This window comes from Galeopterus variegatus, unplaced genomic scaffold (assembly GCF_000696425.1).
Source record: "Galeopterus variegatus unplaced genomic scaffold, G_variegatus-3.0.2 Scaffold106, whole genome shotgun sequence".
NCBI classification, from domain to species: domain Eukaryota; kingdom Metazoa; phylum Chordata; class Mammalia; order Dermoptera; family Cynocephalidae; genus Galeopterus; species Galeopterus variegatus.
In genome coordinates, this window is record NW_007726217.1 from 534820 (window position 1) to 555763 (window position 20944).

Genomic DNA, 20944 nt, shown 5'->3' on the forward strand with positions numbered 1-20944 from the left:
AAAGACAAGAAAAAAAAAATTTGTCTTCTGAAGTCTTTGTGGAAGTGAGACCTTATTTTCATTTTACTTCACTTTGTTTTTTAATTTCTATTTATTGGGGTCTCTATAATATTACATTGTTTTTTTAAAAAAATTGTTTAATATAAAATTATTGATTGATAAATATTTGCCATTTTAGGAGAGTCAGCATTCAGTTTGATGGTCTAAATTCTAAGTTTAATTTCCTCATTTGTTATGTGTGTCCTGTTTTTATTGTCAGACCACACATAATTTGTTTCTTACTCATTTACTGTCTTCTGTTTCTTTTTCAGATGGCCAAGTGTGATGGATGTAAGCGACAGGGTAAACTGAATGAGTCCTTGAAATGGCGGGGGGAAATGAAACATTTTTGTAACCTACTTTGTATCTTGATGTTCTGTAATCAGCAAAGTGTGTGTGACCCACCTTCACAAAACAGTGCAGGTAAAAGTAAATTTAAGTGATGAATAGAGTCTTTGATCAATGCCAGGAACTAACTACTGTTCTACAGATTAGGAACTGTAAATAGTTGTTATTAATTTCATGAAATATAGATTTTATTGTATTCCAGTAGCACTAACACTTAGATCCTTTTTTTATTGAATACCTTAGATTAAGCCAGGTAAAAATGAGGGTTTTTTTTTTTTAGCTTTTCTGAGCATATTGAATCAAATAAATAATGTAAGTACTTTATGGGAAAGGATGACACTTAATATTTTGTAATTGGTTATATATATATACCTTGGCTTCCTTAAAAAAGGATTTGAGATTACTTATACCAACGGACATAAAGTCTAAAGCACATGACCTTTTAAATATAACATATGCTTGGTTAGACCATTTAATCTTAGAAACTATGGTTTAAAAACAAACAAAACTAGTACTATCCAAAAAGAGAAGTTTAAGTACGGTCTCTTTATAAATAGAACCAAGAACTACAAGAGCCTACTCCAGAAATTTAGAAAGCCATTTCCACATGAAGGCAAGAATTAAGAAACACGTTAGGCTTCAATGTTCATTAAATCTACTGTGGTCTTCTTTGGTATTGTGCCTTTGGGGATTTTTGTTGTTGGTTTTTAAGTGAGACTTATTTGTTGCATTTTTATATAAAGATAAAGTACCTGGAAGACTTTCAAGTTTCCCTAACTAAAACGTAGAAAACGAAAAACCTAGTTAATTCTGAAATGATTTTTTGCTCTAGCAGAATATACTCAAACCTGAAAGCATTGTTTAACCTCCTTGAGCTGTTCGTTTCTAAGTACGTACGTATAAATTACATGAAGCTTCTTTATTTTGTTTATTTTAATCAGGAAGTATTTCCATGGTTCAGGCTGCTTCAGTAGGGCCCCCATCTCTGAGAAAAGATTCTACTCCAGTTATAGCTAATGTAGTATCATTAGCAAGTGCTCCTGCTGCTCAGCCTACAGTGAATTCTAACAGTGTCTTGCAAGGTATGGCTTGATTTGAAAACATTTATCTATCCTTTTTGAGTTGAATACAGTGGTTCTCTGCCTTTTTTCCATCAGTGATCATTTTCATATGTTTGACATATTCACATGAGGAATGGTGGCTCACTGTGGGCTTCTAGGGTATTGAGTAGTGTTTTCATAAGTTCCATATCGCTTTTTCTCATCTTACTCTTTAGAACTGCTAGGCTCTTCCACTGAATTAAATTGAGATAACACTTGTTCTTCCCATGAGACTTTGTGTTTCTGGACCAATAATCAGCTTTTAATGTTAATGTTTAAGTATTTGTAAGAGATCCTAAATTTATTTTTTAATTTCTATCAAGGTGCAGTTCCAACAGTCACAGCGAAAATCATTGGGGATGTAAGTTATATTATTTTTATTGGTATTGTCACTGTATGTATTTTCCATTTTTATGTAGTGTGAATATGTCAGAGCTAATTTGCCCTCTTTTATACTTTATTATATAAAATAAATTTGACAAGTTCATCTAATCTTTCTTCAGGATTGGGATTTTTTAGTTATATAGTGAGGTCTTTTATGTACTTTAATTTCTTTGAATGCTTTCTATCTTTATATAGTTACTGAGGTTCTTAAAAATTATATCGAATTAAAGTAAATTGTTTAGAATTCAAGCATTGAAGACTTTTTGGATGTTTTGTAATGTACTCAGATTGTAAATAAAATATTTTTGAATTGTGGTTTATTCTTGCCCTCCCCCTGCCCCACTCAATGCAGATTGTGCTGTAACTATTCCTTTCATTATTCATGAATATTTTTTGCTTTGTCTCTTAAAAGAAGAAAATAATGAGGAAAAACTTATGACTGGAACAATAGCATTTCTAAAGTGTTTCGTGGTCTTTGGGATAACTTTATTCAAGTTACTTAAATGGTCTTAAGTGATTCTCTTATTCCTGGTTATCTTGAAACTAAGTCCTTTAAGACTTAATTCAATCAAGAAGTAATAGTTCTTTCTTTAACCTCAGCCAACATTGTTATTGATCAATAATTTGTTAAGATAGAAATATCACTTCTGTTTACCAAGAAAAATGCTCATTAGATACATTCAGAGTCAATATATAGTTATTAAAATACTCTGATTACTATTAATATTTTAGGAATATTGTATTTCTCACACATTTAGTTGAATATTTATATGCTGTGTCTTCCATGTAATTCCAATATGGTATTTCTTCTAAAATGATAGTATTTCTTGTAATTAATAAGATTTTGAATATCTCTTTGGTTTCTGATTTATTTTTTTCTAGGCAAGTACACAGACAGATGCCCTGAAACTGCCACCTTCCCAACCTCCAAGGCTTTTGAAAAACAAAGCTTTATTGTGTAAGCCTATCACACAAACTAAAGCCACCTCTTGCAAACCACATACCCAAAACAAAGAATGCCAGACAGGTATGTTTCTTGGGCTTGCTTTATTTTATTTTTTTAAGGGAAAGGAATGTGCGATCTGCTTACATTGAGTACCCACTGTTTCCTAGGTGATGTGTTTGCTTGCTTATATATATTGCCCAATTTAGTTCTCACAGCATACCTGTGAGTTACGTAGTTTCCCCATCTGAGGCTTAAGTCAGGTCAAAGAGAAGGAAATTCATTGATGATACCATACTGTGAACACTTCATTTAATTCTCTTATTAATGACAGAGTAATGTTACGGAACAAGCATAAGCTTTAGAATTATATAGAAAGGCTCTTAAGATGCACTGTTATTTTCCAGAGTGCCCTTAGGTTTGAACTACTCCACACTCTGTTTCAGGTAAAGTCATGGGGCTGGCCAGTTAGCTTAGTTGGTTAGAGTGCAGCCTTTTAACACCAACGTCATTGGATCGAATCCCCGTACTGGCCAGCCACCCAAGAAAAACAAAAATAAAGTTGGTTTCTTTGGGAAGAGCTTCAGACATTTGTTTTCTTATGAACTGCCTTTCCCCCTAGGCAAAAATCTCTGAGCCACTTCTCTGGATGCTGGGCAAGGTGGTAGCCTCTGGTCTTCTTGTCTTGCCTTTCCTGGCATGGAACTTCTGCCCTACAAATGAACTGGGGTGAGGGTGATCAGGACCCCACTATTCTCTTCTGCTGTTCCTGGGATAGAGTCTGCATCTTATAGAACTGGGTGGAAGGGAGCCCCTGCCCTTTTGGCCACACTCCCCAGAATTTTACCTCTTTAACTTGGAGTAGGAGGGTATGAGAAATGCTGGTGGCCTACACCTCTTGGTGAGACATGGTATCCCTTGATTGGGACCTAAGGGGAGAGATCCTGGCCACAGCTACCCAGAGTAGTTTCTGTCAAGTTGGGTTGAGCTGAGCTTGGGGAATGGAGCATGTTGTGGCTGCTCATACTCTCACTGTTCTTACCTAATTTTAATAGATTTTCTTGAATAAATGTTTCTTCATTTCCTGTATGTCCTTAAGACAATTTCCCAAGAATTTAAATGGTTATGTTTTAATATTTTTCACCCACTTTGTTTGTTTCACTAGGGTCTTTGTAGTTCTTCATGCTGCCATTGAAAATCTCATGATTTTTAAACTACAAAGGAATTCTAGATTTCTAGATCTGCAAGATTGTTTTGTAAGCCAGTGTTTCTCAAACATTAACATGCACATGAATTATCAGGGAATCTTATTAAATAGATTCTTATGAAGTGGGGCCTGAGATTTTGCGTTTCCTATAAGCTTCCAGGTATAATCAGTGCTGCTGGTCTGTGGACCACACCAAAATAGCAAGGCCGTAGATGACTTAGTTCTTTCTTTTTATTGTATGAGTAGTGATTTATTTAGTATTATGTATCAGACATCTCTAATCAAGTAACTTTTTTTTTATGTTTACTGCAGTATGGTAAAGTTGATCCCATATTTTCCCACCTCTAACCCTAGTCAAATTGTTAGCTTTTCTTTTCTTATCACTAGCATTACCTTTCTCGTACCTTAATGATGTAACAATTATCTATCATATTTTCTGACACATAGAAAGGACTCTATAGAAACAGAAGCGCCTTGACTTAGTTGGGGTTACATCCTGATAAACCCATTGTAAGTTGAAAATACCGTAAGTTGAAAATGCATTACACCTAATCCATCAAACATCGTAGCTTAGCTTAGCCTACCGTAAACATGTTCCGAACACTTATATTAGCTTACAGTTGGGCAAAATAATCTAACACAAAACCTATTTTATAATAAAGTGTTGAATATCTCATGTAATTTATAGAATACCATGCAGTACTGAAGTATGTTTTCAACTGAATGTGTATTGCTTTTGTACCACTGTAAAGTCAAAAAATCGTAAGTTAAACCGTTAAGTCAGGTTCTGTCTTTGTTGAATAATGGAATGGGTTCTTTATCTTTTCTACCTTTTCTCAAGTTTTTTTCAAGTTCTGTTTTATCTTTTTCATACTTAGAACATCTGTAGTGTATATTTATTCTTTTTTTTATGTTTTGTAACTACCCTAGAACAGACCCTCATCATCTTAGCTCTGCATATTATAATTGCCTCCTACTTTAACAGTTGATATATTTTTTATTCCATGCTAAAATGGCTGCCAATTTAATCTTTTAAATGACATCTTTATCACTTTGCTGTGTGCTAACAAATCTGTAGTAGTTCCCCACTGTTTACTACGAGTGATTGAAAAATGTGCATTATAGCCTCAGAAAAATGGCTCTTCTACCTACTCAGGCTCCTCTTTAGCATTTTCTACTTATTTATGTTAATACTTTTCATACCTCTCTTTAAGACCACTGTTTCCGTCCTTTCCACTCATTCACCCAAATTATATACTGCAATCATTTTGTCCTCATATCTTTGATATTTAATATGTTGCCCACTTTTTGTTAGTGCTATTATATTCAAGCCTTTTTTTTTTGCTACTTTAGTTATTTCTCTTTTGTAAGAATGCCTACTATTATAGATTACACTTATTTCAAACCATAAATCTTCATAAGCTTTTTTTTTGAAATGTTATTAAAACGTTTCTAACCCTCTTTGTTTTTTGTACATCTTGCTTTTGTTTTTCTTTTCCTTTAGAAGACACTCCAAGTCAGCCCCAAATTATTGTGGTGCCAGTTCCCATACCAGTGTTTGTGCCCATACCTCTTCATCTTTATACTCAGTATACGCCAGTCCCGTTTGGAATTCCAGTTCCAGTGAGTAATCATTTAGAGATTAAGGTTAATTTAGTATGCATTTTCCTCAATTAAGGTTTTATAGCTCTGAAAAGGAACTTTTCACTTGGTAAAATACACCTGATTCTGGTTGACTGTTTTCATATTACTTAATATGGAATATATTAAAAGATTACTTTTATTTGTACCCTGCCTTCTCAGAAAAGGTTCTGGTATACCCTTTTTTATTCTTTTCTTTGTTCTTTGTTTCATTATTTTTTGTTGATATAGCTTTTTAAAAAAAGTTATGTATACAAGAAGACCAGTCAAATAGAAAAGATCAGAAACTGTGTGTGTTAGAATCCTGGATTCTAGCGAGGGTAAAAAGAATAATTCTGTGATTTACATGATTCTTTTTATTAAAGAAAAATGTATTTTATCTTTTTATTGGAAAAAAATTGGAATTGAATTCTTAAGGAAAATGGTTCTGTGAAAATGTTAAGCAAGAAATATAAGCAAAAACAACAAAAACAAAATGAAAGTTTGTTATGGAATTATTCATTTAGAGGAGTCAGAGACATGTTTTGCTGAGTGACCAGAAATGCACTTACTGAATTTTTATTTAAATGGCTCTAGTCCTATTTAAAAAAACTAGCAAGACTATTTTAATTGTCAGTGATGAAAATATCATAAATTTATTTTTTATTTTAATACTTAAATCATCTCACAAATAATAGTTTTGACGACAAACCTATTGTCTAAGAAACTCTTCAGTCTATTTTTGGTCTTTCAGATGCCTATCCCCATGCTTGTTCCATCTTCAATGGATAATGAAGATAAAGTCACTGAGAGTATTGAAGACATTAAGGAAAAGCTTCCTACACATCCATTTGAAGCTGATCTCCTTGAGATGGCAGAAATGATTGCAGAAGATGAAGAGAAGGAAAAGACTCTATCCCAGGGAGGTTAGTATAATCTTTAAAAGTAAAGAAAGAAAAAACACATCTGCAAATTTTCAGTTAATTCAGATAATTTTTAAAGTATCAGACATTCAAAGTGTTTCTAAAAAGTGTGCTTAAATACCAAGCCTGTGGGTTCATTAAACTTGTTGGAACCTGTGAAAGTTCTTATCCTTTTTATGAAGGAAAACTAAGTGTTGGTGTTCATTACTATTATTAGTTGTTAATGATTCCAGAAAAATAACCTATAAATCAAGGTGGATTTTTAAAATAATTTTCTGGTTTTATCCCTGTAGTCAAAGCCATGTAAGAATTCCTGTTGTAGGCGGGCTGGTTAGCCCAATTGGTTAGAGCATGGTGTTATAACACCAAAGTCATAGGTTCAGATCCCTGTATGGCCAGCCACTAAAAAAAATAATAGAATTCCTGTTGTATAGTAACTGGCATGCTGGTAGATGGTACCTTAAGATAGAAAATATTTGGCTCAAAATAACCTGTAGATAAATCTCATTTTATTAGTGTGGAATAACGATAATATCAATAGGTCATATTTATGTGTGCTTACTATACTCTAAGCATTGTCTTAAGTGCCTTATGTGCATTGCGTCATTTAATCTTCACAACGCTGTAAGGGAGGGTATTATTTACTTCATATTTCACATGTAGAAAATAGGATATTAGACTTGCCCTGGTTATGCAGTCAGGAAGTGATGGAACCAGAACTTGAATCCGGGTTTGACTCCAAAGCATATGATATCAACCGGAACTCACTGATACAATTCCAGAAAGGTTTGTAGCCTTCATTAGCACCTCTTTGATTTTGGATATAGGTAGGAAGAGATAGGGAAAATGGTATTTAAGGTATGTAGGTGAATTTTTGCAAAGGCCTTTTTATGTATCACTGATGAGCCAGGAAATTTCTCTTTTCTTGACAGTTTTTTCTTTTCAGTGGTGGATTTTAGAAAGCTAACCACTGGTTTTTGATTTTGCATAATAAATGCTAGATGATTTCTGAACACTGTAGCATTTGGAAAAAAGTACTATCAACTTTTCTGTTGTTTTGCCTGTTAAGTTTTTATCATATACATTCTGAGAGATTAGTAAAAAGCTTATTTGTTATTATCCCAATGTTTCTGGTGTCAGTTTGCTCTTTCGTGTATAATCTCATTAATTCTGACTCATTTGTATATGGAGTTTAAGTCTTAGAATATTGTCCCTATGCTTGATCTTCTAACATGTGATATAATATTTAGTTTGGAAGTTCAAACAATTCCTGTTAATGAAACTCATTTTAAGTTGGCTTCTCTGTTTACATCATTATTTAATATTTATCAAGTGTTTCCTCTGTACAAATGTTGTGACTTTGCCTTTGCCTACAATTGAGTCAGACAGAAGAACTTTCAAAACTAAGTTTTATGACTGACATTTGTAATCACAAGTAGTATAAATAGTTTGGAAACACAGAAGAGGGAGAAATGAATTTAAATGAGGTGGTCTGGCTAATTTCTCTTTGATTTTAGGGGGAAAAAGCAGTTTTTGGGGGTGAATTTAAAAAGAAAGTTGGTGAGGTTTTCTTTTCTTTTTCTTTTAATACTTTGAATCCTTGAGCTCTAACACTAAGGTCAGGGGGTATGGATCCCTGGACCAGCCAGCTGCCAAAAAAAAAAAGTGCTTGAATCCTTGAGCCTTCCTACTTCTAAGGTATTTTATAATTGTTAGAACTGTGCCATGTGCTGACTGCTCATGTAACTTATATTTTAAGTCTACTGGCTTTTCAATGCAGTGGTAAAGATTGTTATATTTGGGGGGTAATTTAAAGCAGATTTATGGATCTTTGAATAAATAATTTTTTGTGTATATCATAGTAGTAACAAAAAGGATTTCAAATAGCATGAGAGTGTAAAATCAAAAGTAAAGGTCTCCCTCATCGTGATTTCTTTCATACTGCTACCTAGAAGTATAAATATTGTTAATAGTGTTTAACTGCATTTACCACTGATGCCTCATTATACTAATGAATTGTTCTTTCTGCATATGAAGTCTCTTTATTTAGAACTTCATAGTATGAATATAGTGCAGTCATTTCATTTGAGATACAGTTTGCTTTGTGTGTACATATGACTTGTTTTATTATGTGCTTTTTTTCTTTAGGATCTCAAACTTCTGAACAGGAACTCTTTCTAGACACCAAGATATTTGAAAAAGGTTTGTAGTTATGAATATATTTTGGCTCTGTTAGTAATAGAAACCTGTAAAGTGTTAGTACTCTTGGATTTAATATTTGCAATTTTAGCTGTTTGTAAGGGGCATCATCTGTCTGTGATGTGTGCTAATTTGTAATAGAATAATAAAAGCTACCTCAGATATTTGTTTTAAGGATTGTGATAATGCTTTAAAGTGCCTTCCAAGAATATGAATCCAGTTCTGTGAGGCTGATGAACAAGTTACTTCATTTTTGAGTGTACCTAGGTAATTGTCAACCATATCTCAGTTTTTGGTATTCAGGGGTTCAGGAAGGTTTCTGAGTATGTCAAGAGACTATTTTATTTTGAGGACTTTTTTGTTTTCTGTATATTTCAGACCAAGGAAGTACATATAGTGGTGATCTTGAATCAGAGGCAGTATCTACTCCACATAGCTGGGAGGAAGAGCTGAATCATTATGCCTTAAAGTCAAATGCTGTGCAAGAAGCTGATTCAGAATTAAAGCAGTTCTCAAAAGGAGAAACCGAACAGGATCTGGAAGCAGATTTTCCATCAGGTTTGTGCACTGTAATCTGTCTACCAAAAGTCCTTTATTTTACAAGATTGGTACAACTCCAAATTGCCACTATTAAGCATTATAATGTGTAGAGATAATAATCTAGGGCACAAATAGTCCCTGCCTGTTGATGTTAATTTGGTTTTTGTTGTTCTTACAGTGATTAATTTGGTTTAAAAAAAATTTTTTTTACCTTTCCCACAGTAACCATATAAGAGGTTTTCTTGATCGTTATTAATGTTTTCATTTAACCTGTATCCTTTGTTTTTCTTAAGTATGTAAGTGAAATTTTTGTCACATGCAAAATAATGAATATAGTGATGATTATCTGATATTTCTTTCCCCTAAGTCTTTTTCTGTTAATTATTTACCTCACATTGTGCCTTCTGCTGATTATTATAGAATCCTTTGACCCACTTAATAAAGGACAGGGAATCCAGGCACGTTCCCGACCAAGACGACGACACAGAGATGGCTTCCCCCAGCCCAGACGAAGAGTAAGCAGCAGCTTCATTTTTCTTGAGTTTATTTCATTCTTTCAGTGTTATTAGTTCCTACCGTTTACAAAACTCTAATAGCCAGAGTCAGGTAGTTCCATATGTTACTTGGCAACCTCATTTATTTTTCTTTTTAAAAATTTAATTTAATGTAATTTTATCAATATACAATGTAGTTGATTTTCATATCCCTTTACCGATTTCCCCTCCCTGTCCCCCCTCCCACCTATCAACATCATATCTGTTCACTTGTCTTAACAAGTTCAAGGCAACCTCATTTTTTTTTCTTTTTAAAAATTTAATTTAATGTAATTTTATCAATATACAATGTAGTTGATTTTCATATCCCTTTACCGATTTCCCCTCCCCGTCCCCCCTCCCACCTATCAACATCATATCTGTTCACTTGTCTTAATAAGTTCAAGGCAACCTCATTTTTTGGGGCTTTTGTTTTTGTTTCTTGAAGTCAAGAACCATGTCTTTTATTTTGCATTTCTTTCAGCAGAGACTTTTTCTATTATTTCTATAATTGAGGGTTTTGTTTTGTTTCACTTTTTTTTTTTGTCTTTTGTCTTTTTCCATGTCCGGCAACGGATCGCAACCCTCAGTGTTGCCCCCACACCGGACCGGGGACCGGCAACGGGACTGCAACCCTCGGTGTCGCTCCCGCGCCTCGCTCAGCCAGTGAGCGGCCGGTCTGTATGTGGGATCCGAACCCTCGGGCGGGAGCGCAGCCGCGCTTCCCAAGCGGCGCACTTATCCAGTGTGCCACCGGGCAGGCCCGAGTCGCAACCCTCAGTGTTGCCCCCACACCGGACCGGGGACCGGCAACGGGACTGCAACCCTCGGTGTCGCTCCCGCGCCTCGCTCAGCCAGTGAGCGGCCGGTCTGTATGTGGGATCCGAACCCTCGGGCGGGAGCGCAGCCGCGCTTCCCAAGCGGCGCACTTATCCAGTGCGCCACCGGGCCGGCCCCTTGTTTCACTTTAGAAAGCTTTTTATAATCCTTTTTTATATTCTTTTTCTCTTTTTAAAAGTCTCTGAATTTATCTTTTTTTTACATCTTATAATCCTGAGGTTCACTGTATCATACAGTGTAATAGTGAAGTTCATATAGGCTATTTTCATGTTGAGAGGTCTTTCCCATGCCCATTTTAAAAGAATAATAGCCTTTTTTTTTAAATTAGCTCTATTGAATTATATGAAAAAAATGTATGAGTTCTAAGTGTACGATTTGATGGGCTTTGACAAACAGTATGTAACTACCACCACAAATTCAAACAATTCCATTTACCAAAAAGTTCCTGTATGACCTTTTGCAGTCAGCCTCATCTCCAGCTGCTGACAACTACCCATCTGCTATGCAGATCGATGCAAAATGGTACCATTTTGTCATTTCTAAAATTTCACATAAATGTAATCATATAATATATGTAGCCTTCTGTGTCTAAGTTCTTTCAGTTAGCATAATGCTTGTTGAGATTCATCCATGTTGTTTCATGTCTCAGTAGTTCATCCTTTTTTATTTCTGAGTAGCATTTCATTGTATGGAAAAACCACAATTTGTTCAGCTGTTTAACAGGTGATGGAAATTTGGGTTGTTTCCAGTTTTGGTTACTTTGAATAAAACTGTTATGAACATTATAAGTCTTTGTGTGAATGTATGTTTTCATTTCTCTTGAGGAAAAATATCTAGGAATGAGATTGCTAGGTTTTATGGTATAAGTATATTTAACTTTATAAGAAAGCTGCCAGACTGTTTTCCAAGGTGGATGTACCATTTTACATTCCCATCAGCAATATATGAGAGTTCCATCTGCTCCGTGACTTTGCTAACACTTGGTATTGTTGATTTTTAATTTTAACCATTCCAATGAATGTGTAGAGGTATTTCATTGTGATTTTGATTTGTGTTTCCCTAATGACTAATCATGTTGAGCAAATATGTATATTTGCCATTCATGTATCTTCTGATAAAACATCTATTCAAATCTTTTGTGCATTTACAAATTTTTTAAATTGGGATTGTTGTTATCTTCCTGAGTTGTAAGTATTCTTTATTATGGATGTTATCGCTTCATCAAATAAGAGTTTTCCTTCTATTCTATGACTTCCTTTTTTATTTTCTTAATGTTGAATAGAAGATTTTATATATTACTGGATTTGGTTTTCTAGTATTTTGTTAAAGTTTTGAGGAAGTCCAGTTTATCAATTTTTATTATTTTATGGATCAAGCTTCTTAATATCCCATCTAAAAATTTTTACCTAACTTATGATACCTAAGATATTCTTTTATGTTTTCTTCTAGAAGTTTTTTGTAGTTTTAGGTTTTACATCTGTGATCCACTCTGAGGGAATTTTTATGAGATGAGGCAAGGATCGAGGTTCATTTTTTTGCATGTGGATATCCAGTTGTTTCAGCACCACTCTTGGAAAAGACTGTCCTTTCTCCATTGAATTATATTGACACCTTTGTTAAGAGCCAACTGACTATTTATGTGTGGGCCTATTTCTGAAATTCTCCATTGTGTCCTATTGATTTGTATGTCTGTTTTTATATCTTTACCAATTGTCTTGATTACTGTAACTTTACAATGAGTCTTGAAGTCAGAAATGTAAGTCCTCTAATTTTGTTCTTCTTTTTGTAAATTGTCATGTGCATGTCCATTTAAATGTTAGAATTAACTTGTCAATTTCTACAAAAAAGTCTGCTGAAATTTTGATTGGGGCTGTCCTGAATCCATAGATCAGCAAATTGATATCTTAGCAATTTTGAGTCATCTAATCTGTGAACATGGTATTATCCCCCTTTATTTAGGTAATCTTTAACTTATCTCAATGTTGGATGTTTCACTTTACAAGGCTCCTTAGATTCTGTTAAATTTATTTTGTAAGTATTTAAATTTTTTGATTATTTTTAAATTTCCTTTTTTTTTTTTTTTTTTTTAAAAAAAGATGACCGGTAAGGGGATCTCAACCCTTGGCTTGGTGTTGTCCGCACCACGCTCAGCCAGTGAGCTAACCGGCCATCCCTATATAGGATCCGAACCCATGGCCTTGGTGTTATCAGCACCGCACTCTACTGAGTGAGCCACGGGCCGGCCCTTTAAATTTCATTTTTCAGTGTTCCTTATTAGTATATAGAAATACATATGATTTTTGTACATTTACTTTGTGTCCTGTGACTTTGCTCAACTAAAATCTTTGGGATTTTCTTCCTTTTTCTTGCTTAATTGAAATAGCTAAGATCTTCAGTACAATGTTGAATATGAGTAGTGAGAGCAGACCTTTTTGCCTTTTTACCAATTTCAGGGCAAAAGGGTACACAGTCTTGGAGCATTAAGTATTATGTGGTTACCTGTAGATTTCTCATAGACAGCTTCTTTCAGGTTGAGGAAGTTCCTTTCTACCACTCATTTGCTGAAAGTTTTTGTCATGATGAGGTATTGAACTTTAGCAGGCAGATTTCTTGCATCTTTTGAGATGATTATCTGGTTTTCCTCTTTTAAGTCTGTTAAAATGGTGTGAGATACATTGATTTTTCAAATGATTAATCTTGCATTCCTGAGATTAACCCTACTTTTTTACGACGTATTCTTTTTATATATTGCTGGATTCAGTTCACTAATATTTTGTTAAAAGTTTTCAGTGTCTCTGTTCAAGAAGGATATTCTGTAGTTTTCTTGTAATGACTTTGTTTGGTTTTGATGCCAGGGTAATGGTGACATCATAAAGTGAGTCAGTGTTTTCTTCTGTGTTCTGAAATAAAATTTGTATACTTTAACTGGGATATAATTGAACAGTGAAGCCAACAGGGTTTGGCGTTTTTTTTTTTTTTTTTTTGTGGGAAGGTTTTAAACTATAAATTCAATTTCTGTGACTATTCTGGTTATTTTTCTTCTAGAGTAAGCTTTGTTAGTTTGTGTCTTTCAAGAAATCTGTTTATTTCATCTAAGTTGTCAGGTTTATTGGCATAATGATATTCACAGTATTCCCTTATCTTAATGTCTGCAGGATCGGGTACTGGTAATTTGTATTTTTTGTCCTTTTTCCCCCCTGATTATTTTAGCTAGAGATATACCATATTTAAATTGAAACATATTGATTGTACATATTTATGGGGTGCAGAGTTATATTTGAATACATGTTCCAGTGTACAATGATCAAATCAGGGTGCTTAGCAAATTCATCGTTGCAAAAATTTATATTATGATGATAACATTTGAGCTCCTCTCTTCCAGCCATTAGAGAACATACAATAAATTATTGTTTGGTATAGATGCCTAGTACTACTGTACAATAGTAGAATTTATTTTTCCTATCCAGCTATAACCTTTCCTCCTCTCCTTCCCAGCATCTAGTAACCACAATGTCTTTTTTTGTTTTTTCATTTATTTTTACTCTTATTTTTATTACTTCCTTCCTCATTCCTGGTTTGTTTTAATTTGGTCTTCTTTTTCTAGTTTTTTAAGATAGAAGCTTAGATTATGGATTTTACACTTTTTTTTCAGTTTTCATAGAAGCATTTTAATACTATAGATATCCCTCTAAGCATTGCTTTAGCTCTGTCACAGAAATTTTGTTATGTTTTGTTTTTGTTTTTATTTAATTTCAAAATATTTTCTATGCATTTGTGGTTTCTCATTTGACCCATAAGTGTGCTGTTTAATTTGCAATTTTGGAGGATTTTTTTGGACACCTCTCCATTATTTGTTTCTAGTTTAATTGCATTGTGGTTAGAGAATTTATTGAGGCTTGTTTTATAACCCACAATATGACCTATTCATGTGTTCCATTAGATAGACTTGAGTGGTAATAACAGTTATTCATATCTCATTGGGTGCATGGGTCCAGTATCTAGAACATAGTAAGTATCCAAATATTAGTAATTATTACAATGTACATTTAAATTTTTTCTTTCTTTCTGAAATGGATTGGATTAATCTCTAAAGCCCTTTCCAGTTCTAAGAACTCTAAATCTTTAGGATATAAAACTGAATTCTGTATTTTATAAATTTATGCCCTTTCCAGCTTTGAGAACCCTGATTTTTAAAGGTCCAAAACTAAATTTTATATTCTGTAAATTTTTGGAATTCTTACAGGGACGGAAGAAGTCTATAGTGGCTGTGGAGCCCAGGAGTCTTATTCAAGGAGCCTTTCAAGGGTGCTCAGTGTCCGGGATGACACTGAAATACATGTATGGGGTAAATGCATGGAAGAACTGGGTTCAGTGGAAAAATGCCAAGGAAGAGCAGGTGGATCTAAAATGTGGAGGTAAAAACACAGAATGGATTTGTCTTCATTTCGGTAGGAGGAAATACAGATTTAAAGTCATAAATCTACTCAAAAGGGATAAATCCTAGGTTAGAAACCCAAAAAAACTTTAGTTTTGGCTTAATTTTTCCCCCATTTTTATTTAAACTTCTCGTTGTTTTTTTTTTTCTTGCCAGGAGTTGAACATGCCTCGTCTAGCCCATGTTCTGACCCCTTAGGAAGTGCTCAAGACCATGCTCTCTCTCAAGAATCCTCAGAACCAGGCTGTAGAGGTAAAACTTGTTTCTCTCCATTTGGTATTAATTATTTATAATATTGTCAATTTAAATTTGTAAATTGAATGTTTAAAATTATTTAAAACTGAAGTCTTAAGGTTAGAAAGAGAAATTAATGTCCTATACTCAGTTTTAAAGAGGTTTTTAGAAAGATAAGGTGTGTCTTCTGATCGTGAGTTTATTATGCAAATATAACAATTTTGTTTTATTTTCTAACAGTGTGCAAGTGGCTCAGAATATGTCTTCTTGAGCCCTATGTCTGTATGGTAATCCATATGGAACCCACTGTGGAGTTTTTTTAGAAAATACATGGAAGAGCCTTGCTTCTTCTGTAGGAATTTTTCCTAAAGATGAGATCTGTATAATTAACGATGTTTGTGGGTTTCACACAGGATATTCAGAAGCAAAATAAAGCAACAATCTGTAATTTTTAGGCCCACATTAGTTTTCATTTTGCACTGATTTTGACATCCTATTCTAAATTTTTGTTTTTAATTTATCTTTTGCTTTTTTATTATCTGTGTTTTATGAGATACTTGTACAATCTTTATGGAATAAGATGGGGCAGGAACGGATGAGTTTGCCCCTGTAAGTAGATTTCCAGCTATACCTTCTCTGTTATACCAGGATGATTACATGCACTCTTGGCTTCACCTCACTTCACCTTGTTGGATTTTGGGAACATGTAACACTCATTACTGGAGCAGCTAGTTGCTGCTCTGGTCTGTGACTGATTCACTGAGTTCCTACAGATCAAGTGTAATCTCTGTGCTCTGAGGTTATATAAATATACTCCTGTTATGGAGGTGTATTAGGTCCTCAACCACCCACTTTTAACCACAGCACTCTTTGTTTTAAAAAAGGATGGGGCGCCAGCCCGTGGCTCACTTGGGAGAATGTGGTGCTGATAACACCAAGGCCACGGGTTTGGATCACTATATAGGGATGGCTGGTTAGCTTGCTTGGGAGAGTGTGGTGCTGACAACACCAAGTCAAGGGTTAAGATCCCCTTACTGGTCATCTTTTAAAAAATAAAAATAAAAATAAAAAAGAATGGGCAGGCTGGCCGGTTAGCTCAGTTGGTTAGAATGCAGTGTTGGTTCCAATCCCCATACCAGCCAGCTGCCAAAAAAAATTAAAAAGAAATAAAAAAGAAAGGACAATAGTAAGAGTGGAGGGACAATACCTGTTTAAATGACTAAGCCCTAAATGCAATAGCCATAGGGGATGCCTATTGATTTCTGCTACTCGCTCAACCAGAAAATATTTACTGAATATCTATTATGTGTTGGGCATGGTGCCTCGGTATTGGGTGATAAGGTCAAATGTGGTCTTTGCCCTCATGAGCCACTACTTGCCTTATGCAAAACCAGTTTAGGAGAGCCTGAGTGTATCTTTGGAAACATGCAATGTTGTCTAAATACAGAAGAGCAATGACTAAAAAGGGTGTTTTAATTCTAACCCCATAATGTAGATCAACATATTGTAGTAGGATTTCTACAAATCAAATTGGACAGTTCTCCTGCTCAAAATTAATTTGGTTCTTTGTTGCCTTCAAAATCTTCATATATGAGGCTGATTATTACTTGCCCCCACGTACTTTTCTTGTTTTTCTCCTGTACATCTAAGTCCCCTGAACCTTTTCACCTTTGTGGCCTAGCAAATGGAATACTCTATTCCAGCATTTTCAAGGGCCTGAGGATGTTATATGTTATTTCAAGTATTCTATATTCAAATAAATCTAAGTTAAAGAAAGTTAAACAGCATTATTTTTGCAGATACTCTCAGAGCCTTTACTGTACCAATAGGCACTGTAAATTCTTCAGAGACAGACACAGTATCTTGCATTTTCCAAATTTATTAGATGCTAGAAACTCAATTTTCTCCAGCTCTCACATGAGTCTAGTGTTTTATGGAATATACTTTGGGAAATTTTTTTGTATCCTCAGATTTCAATTCTTTACCTATCTTTAACTTCTTCACCTTTTAATGTTCTAGCACCAGTGTCACATCATCCAGAATCTAACCTGACTCTTCCCTATTAGATGTCCTCATTTGCTTTTGTAGAACCCTTTATAAACAAAACCTGTGTCATAGCACTTATTGTACCATACACACTGCATTGTCTTTATTTCCCTAACTAAAAAAGCCTTGAGATCAGGATTTGTCTTTAATCCATGTATCCGTCAGTCTGTACCACAATGAGTGGGGCACAGTAATATTCAGTGTTAATTCAGTAAATCAAGTAATGTCACTACGTTTGTGATAAGTTAATGTTTCAGTAGTTTTCTGCCTTTCCACAGTCCGCTCTATCAAGCTGAAGGAAGATATTCTGTCTTGCACTTTTGCTGAGTTGAGTTTGGGCTTATGCCAGTTTATCCAAGAGGTGCGGAGACCAAATGGTGAAAAATATGATCCAGACAGTATCTTATACTTGTGCCTTGGAATTCAGCAGGTATCAAATTAAATAATTGTTATAAAAATGATTGCATTTTTAATATTTCTGAGAGAATTTATGAATTAAGCAGAAAAATTATAATGTGTATTGATTGTTTATTATTGTTCCAATACTGTCTTCTTGATGAAGCACTGACCCTAGTTAAAAGTCTTGATCATTGGGCCGGCCCAGTGGCGCACAGCTACAGTGCGCGGCTTGGGAGCGCGGTGGCGGCGCTCCTGCCGAGGGTTCGGATCCCACATTCAGACCGGCTGCTCACTGGCTGAGCGAGGTGCGGGCGCAACACCGAGGGTTGTGATCCCGTTGCCGGTCCCGGTCTGGTATGGGCGCGACACTGAGGGTTGTGATCCGTTGCCGGTCATGAAAAAAAGACAAAAAGGAAAAAAAAAAAAGTCTTGATCATAAAGTTTTTTGTAAGCTAAATTGAAACTGTTAGTAGAATAACACAAATCGGAGATGGTACATTTCATAGATAAATAGGGGGAAAAGGCCATAAGTAGTAACGTAGATGACTGTGTGTTATATATATGAGGGTACTTCAAAAAGTTTGTTGAAAAATAAAATTAAAAGATAATATGAATCTTTCCATCGACTTTTTGAAATACCCTTGTATATATCATGTAGTTTCATTAAAATTTTTAAAATGCAAATTAAAATAATAGATATTCCATTGTTATCACCTTAGCAAGCTCAAAAAATAACACTCGTTAAGAGTTTTCCTACTTTGCTGGTGGTAATTAGTGTATACTTTCTAGAAAGCAGTTTGGGTATATGTTTCAGTTTTTGCGAGTCCATTCAAAGCTAATACTCTGAAATTCAGACATCATCACAAGATTGGATGTGGCCTCAGTGTTCATCAAAGTGTGATGGTTAAGTAAGTTGTAGTACATTCATAAAGTTGTATATTTGTCACCAATAAAAATTGTTCACAAAGTGGCTTCTAGTAACATGTAAAAATATTAATACTGAAGCATTAAATGAACAAAATAAGAGTATAAATTATATGTATATCATTATATGTTAACATAGTGGTATAAATGCATAAATAAAATGAAATATACCAAAAATGTTTATAATGGTTATCATCTCTGGATGGTAGAACCCTGGATATTGTTGATTTTCTTTTCTACTCTGCCCAATTTTCTTCATTTTGTATGGGAGATGTTACTCTATTTTAGACATTTATTTGTTCTTAAAGCTTTGTTATTTAATTACAAAAGTAGTATGTGCTCAGTGTAACTGTTAAAACAGTGAAGATATATAGATAAAAATTTTCTCCCTCCATTCCCACTCCCTGAGGTAACCAGTGTTGCAGCAAGATGGTTGTCCTTCTGTTGCCTTCTTTTGTTTGATATCTTTATACATGTGTTTTAGCCTGTTTTGTGTTACTATAACAGAAGTACCTGAGACTGAGTAATTTATAAAGAAGAGAGGTTTATTTGGCTTACAATTCTGGGACAGCTGCATCTGGCATGGGCCTCAGGCTGCTTCTACTCATGGCGCAAAGTGGCAGGCAGCCAGGGGGTACAAGCAGATCACATGGCGAGAGGAAGCAAGAGAGAGAGGAGGTGCCAGGGTCTTTTTAAGCAACGAGGTGTCGTGGGAACTAATAGAGCAAGAACTCACTCATTAATCTCCCCTCCCCCAGGGAGAGCATTAATCCATTTATGAGGGATCTGCCACCATGACTCAGTGAGTTTCCAACACTGCCACATTGGAGATCAAATTTCCACATGAGTTTTGGAGGGGACAACACATCCAAACTCCATCAACATGTATATGGATGTTTGTTAATAGTTTTGGCTTTGCTTAGTTTAGCAAAATGGAGACCCATACCATACACATTTTTTGCAGTTTGCATTTCCCAATGAGGATATCCCTGCACATCAATATAAATCAAATTCCTTCCTTCAAAAAAATAATTCTGCATAATATTGCAGAGTATAAATGTACTAGTCATTTAGCCTTTCCTCTTTTAGATATTCAGGCTGTTTTTCTTTTTTTCCTTGCTCCCTCTCCCTCACTGTCCCCCTCTCCCCTAACGAGGGCATATTCAATTATGTCAAATAAATCAGGATTTAATTCATTAGTCAGACTTAATTTACTCTTTCTTTTCTATGAATGATATATTCTGGTTGAATACACCAATATTCATATTCCTTTTTTTTTTTTCTTTTGGATTAACCACCTGAGATCTTAAATATTTATTTTCTTGATAATTAAAATATAGTTGCAAATTTATATGTCAATGTAATAAATACTTTAGAACCCACACCTTATATATTTCTTTTTTTAATTTGTTAATTGATAAATTATATTTATGAGGTACAAAGTGATGTTGTGATTTGTAAATACAATGTGGAATAATTAAATCAAACTAACGTATCCATCACCTCAAATACTTTTTTATTGGCAGCTGGCCGGTATGGGGATCTGAACCCTTGACCTTGGTATAATAACACCGTGATTTAACTGAGTGAGCTAACCGGCCAGCCCAGATACTTATTTTTTGTGGTGAGAACATTTGAAATTTACTCTTAGCAGTTTTGCAATCTATAAAACACTGTTATTAACTATATTCACCATGCTGTGCAATAGATCTCAAAAAAACAAAAACAAAACAAAAAAACCCCCCAAAACTTAATTTTTCCTGTCTGAGACTTTGTATCCTTTGACCATTCTTGGGACAACCCCCAGCCTCTGGTAACTGCCATTCTACTCTGTTTCTATGAGTTTGATTGTTTTGGAGTCCACATATAGTAAGTGAGAACATGCGGTGTTTGTCTTTCTGTGCCTGGCTTATTTCACTTAGTGTAATGTTCTCCAATTCCATCCACGTTGTCTCAATGACAGAATTCCCTTCTTTTTTTAAGGCTGAGTAGTATTCTATTCTGTATTTATATCACATTTTCTTTATATGTTTGTCTGTTGGTAGACACTTAGATTGATTCCATAACTTGGCTATTGTGAATAGTGCTGCAGTGAACATGAAAGTGCAGACATCTCTTTGACAAACTGATTTCAAATCTTGTGGGTAAATACCCAGAAGTGGGATTGCTGGATCATATGGTATTTCCATATTTTTTTAAATTTAAAAAAATTTATTTTATTTTTCTTTCT

The 20944-nt window shown here is 34.6% G+C and overlaps 1 protein-coding gene across 3 annotated transcripts in view; it reads left to right on the forward strand.

Moving 5' to 3' along the window:
• ZMYM4 (zinc finger, MYM-type 4) overlaps window positions 1-20944 on the forward strand; it is a 144831-nt gene that overhangs the window by 105248 nt on the left and 18639 nt on the right. For all 3 annotated transcript variants that reach the window (XM_008585292.1, XM_008585300.1, XM_008585310.1), the window contains exons 15-26: window positions 312-462; window positions 1329-1469; window positions 1811-1848; window positions 2754-2898; window positions 5526-5644; window positions 6396-6567; window positions 8713-8766; window positions 9142-9321; window positions 9724-9818; window positions 14920-15091; window positions 15268-15363; window positions 17670-17821. In XM_008585292.1, the coding sequence (XP_008583514.1) occupies window positions 312-462; window positions 1329-1469; window positions 1811-1848; window positions 2754-2898; window positions 5526-5644; window positions 6396-6567; window positions 8713-8766; window positions 9142-9321; window positions 9724-9818; window positions 14920-15091; window positions 15268-15363; window positions 17670-17821 (1515 nt within the window). The remainder of the gene's footprint in view (window positions 1-311; window positions 463-1328; window positions 1470-1810; window positions 1849-2753; window positions 2899-5525; window positions 5645-6395; window positions 6568-8712; window positions 8767-9141; window positions 9322-9723; window positions 9819-14919; window positions 15092-15267; window positions 15364-17669; window positions 17822-20944) is intronic.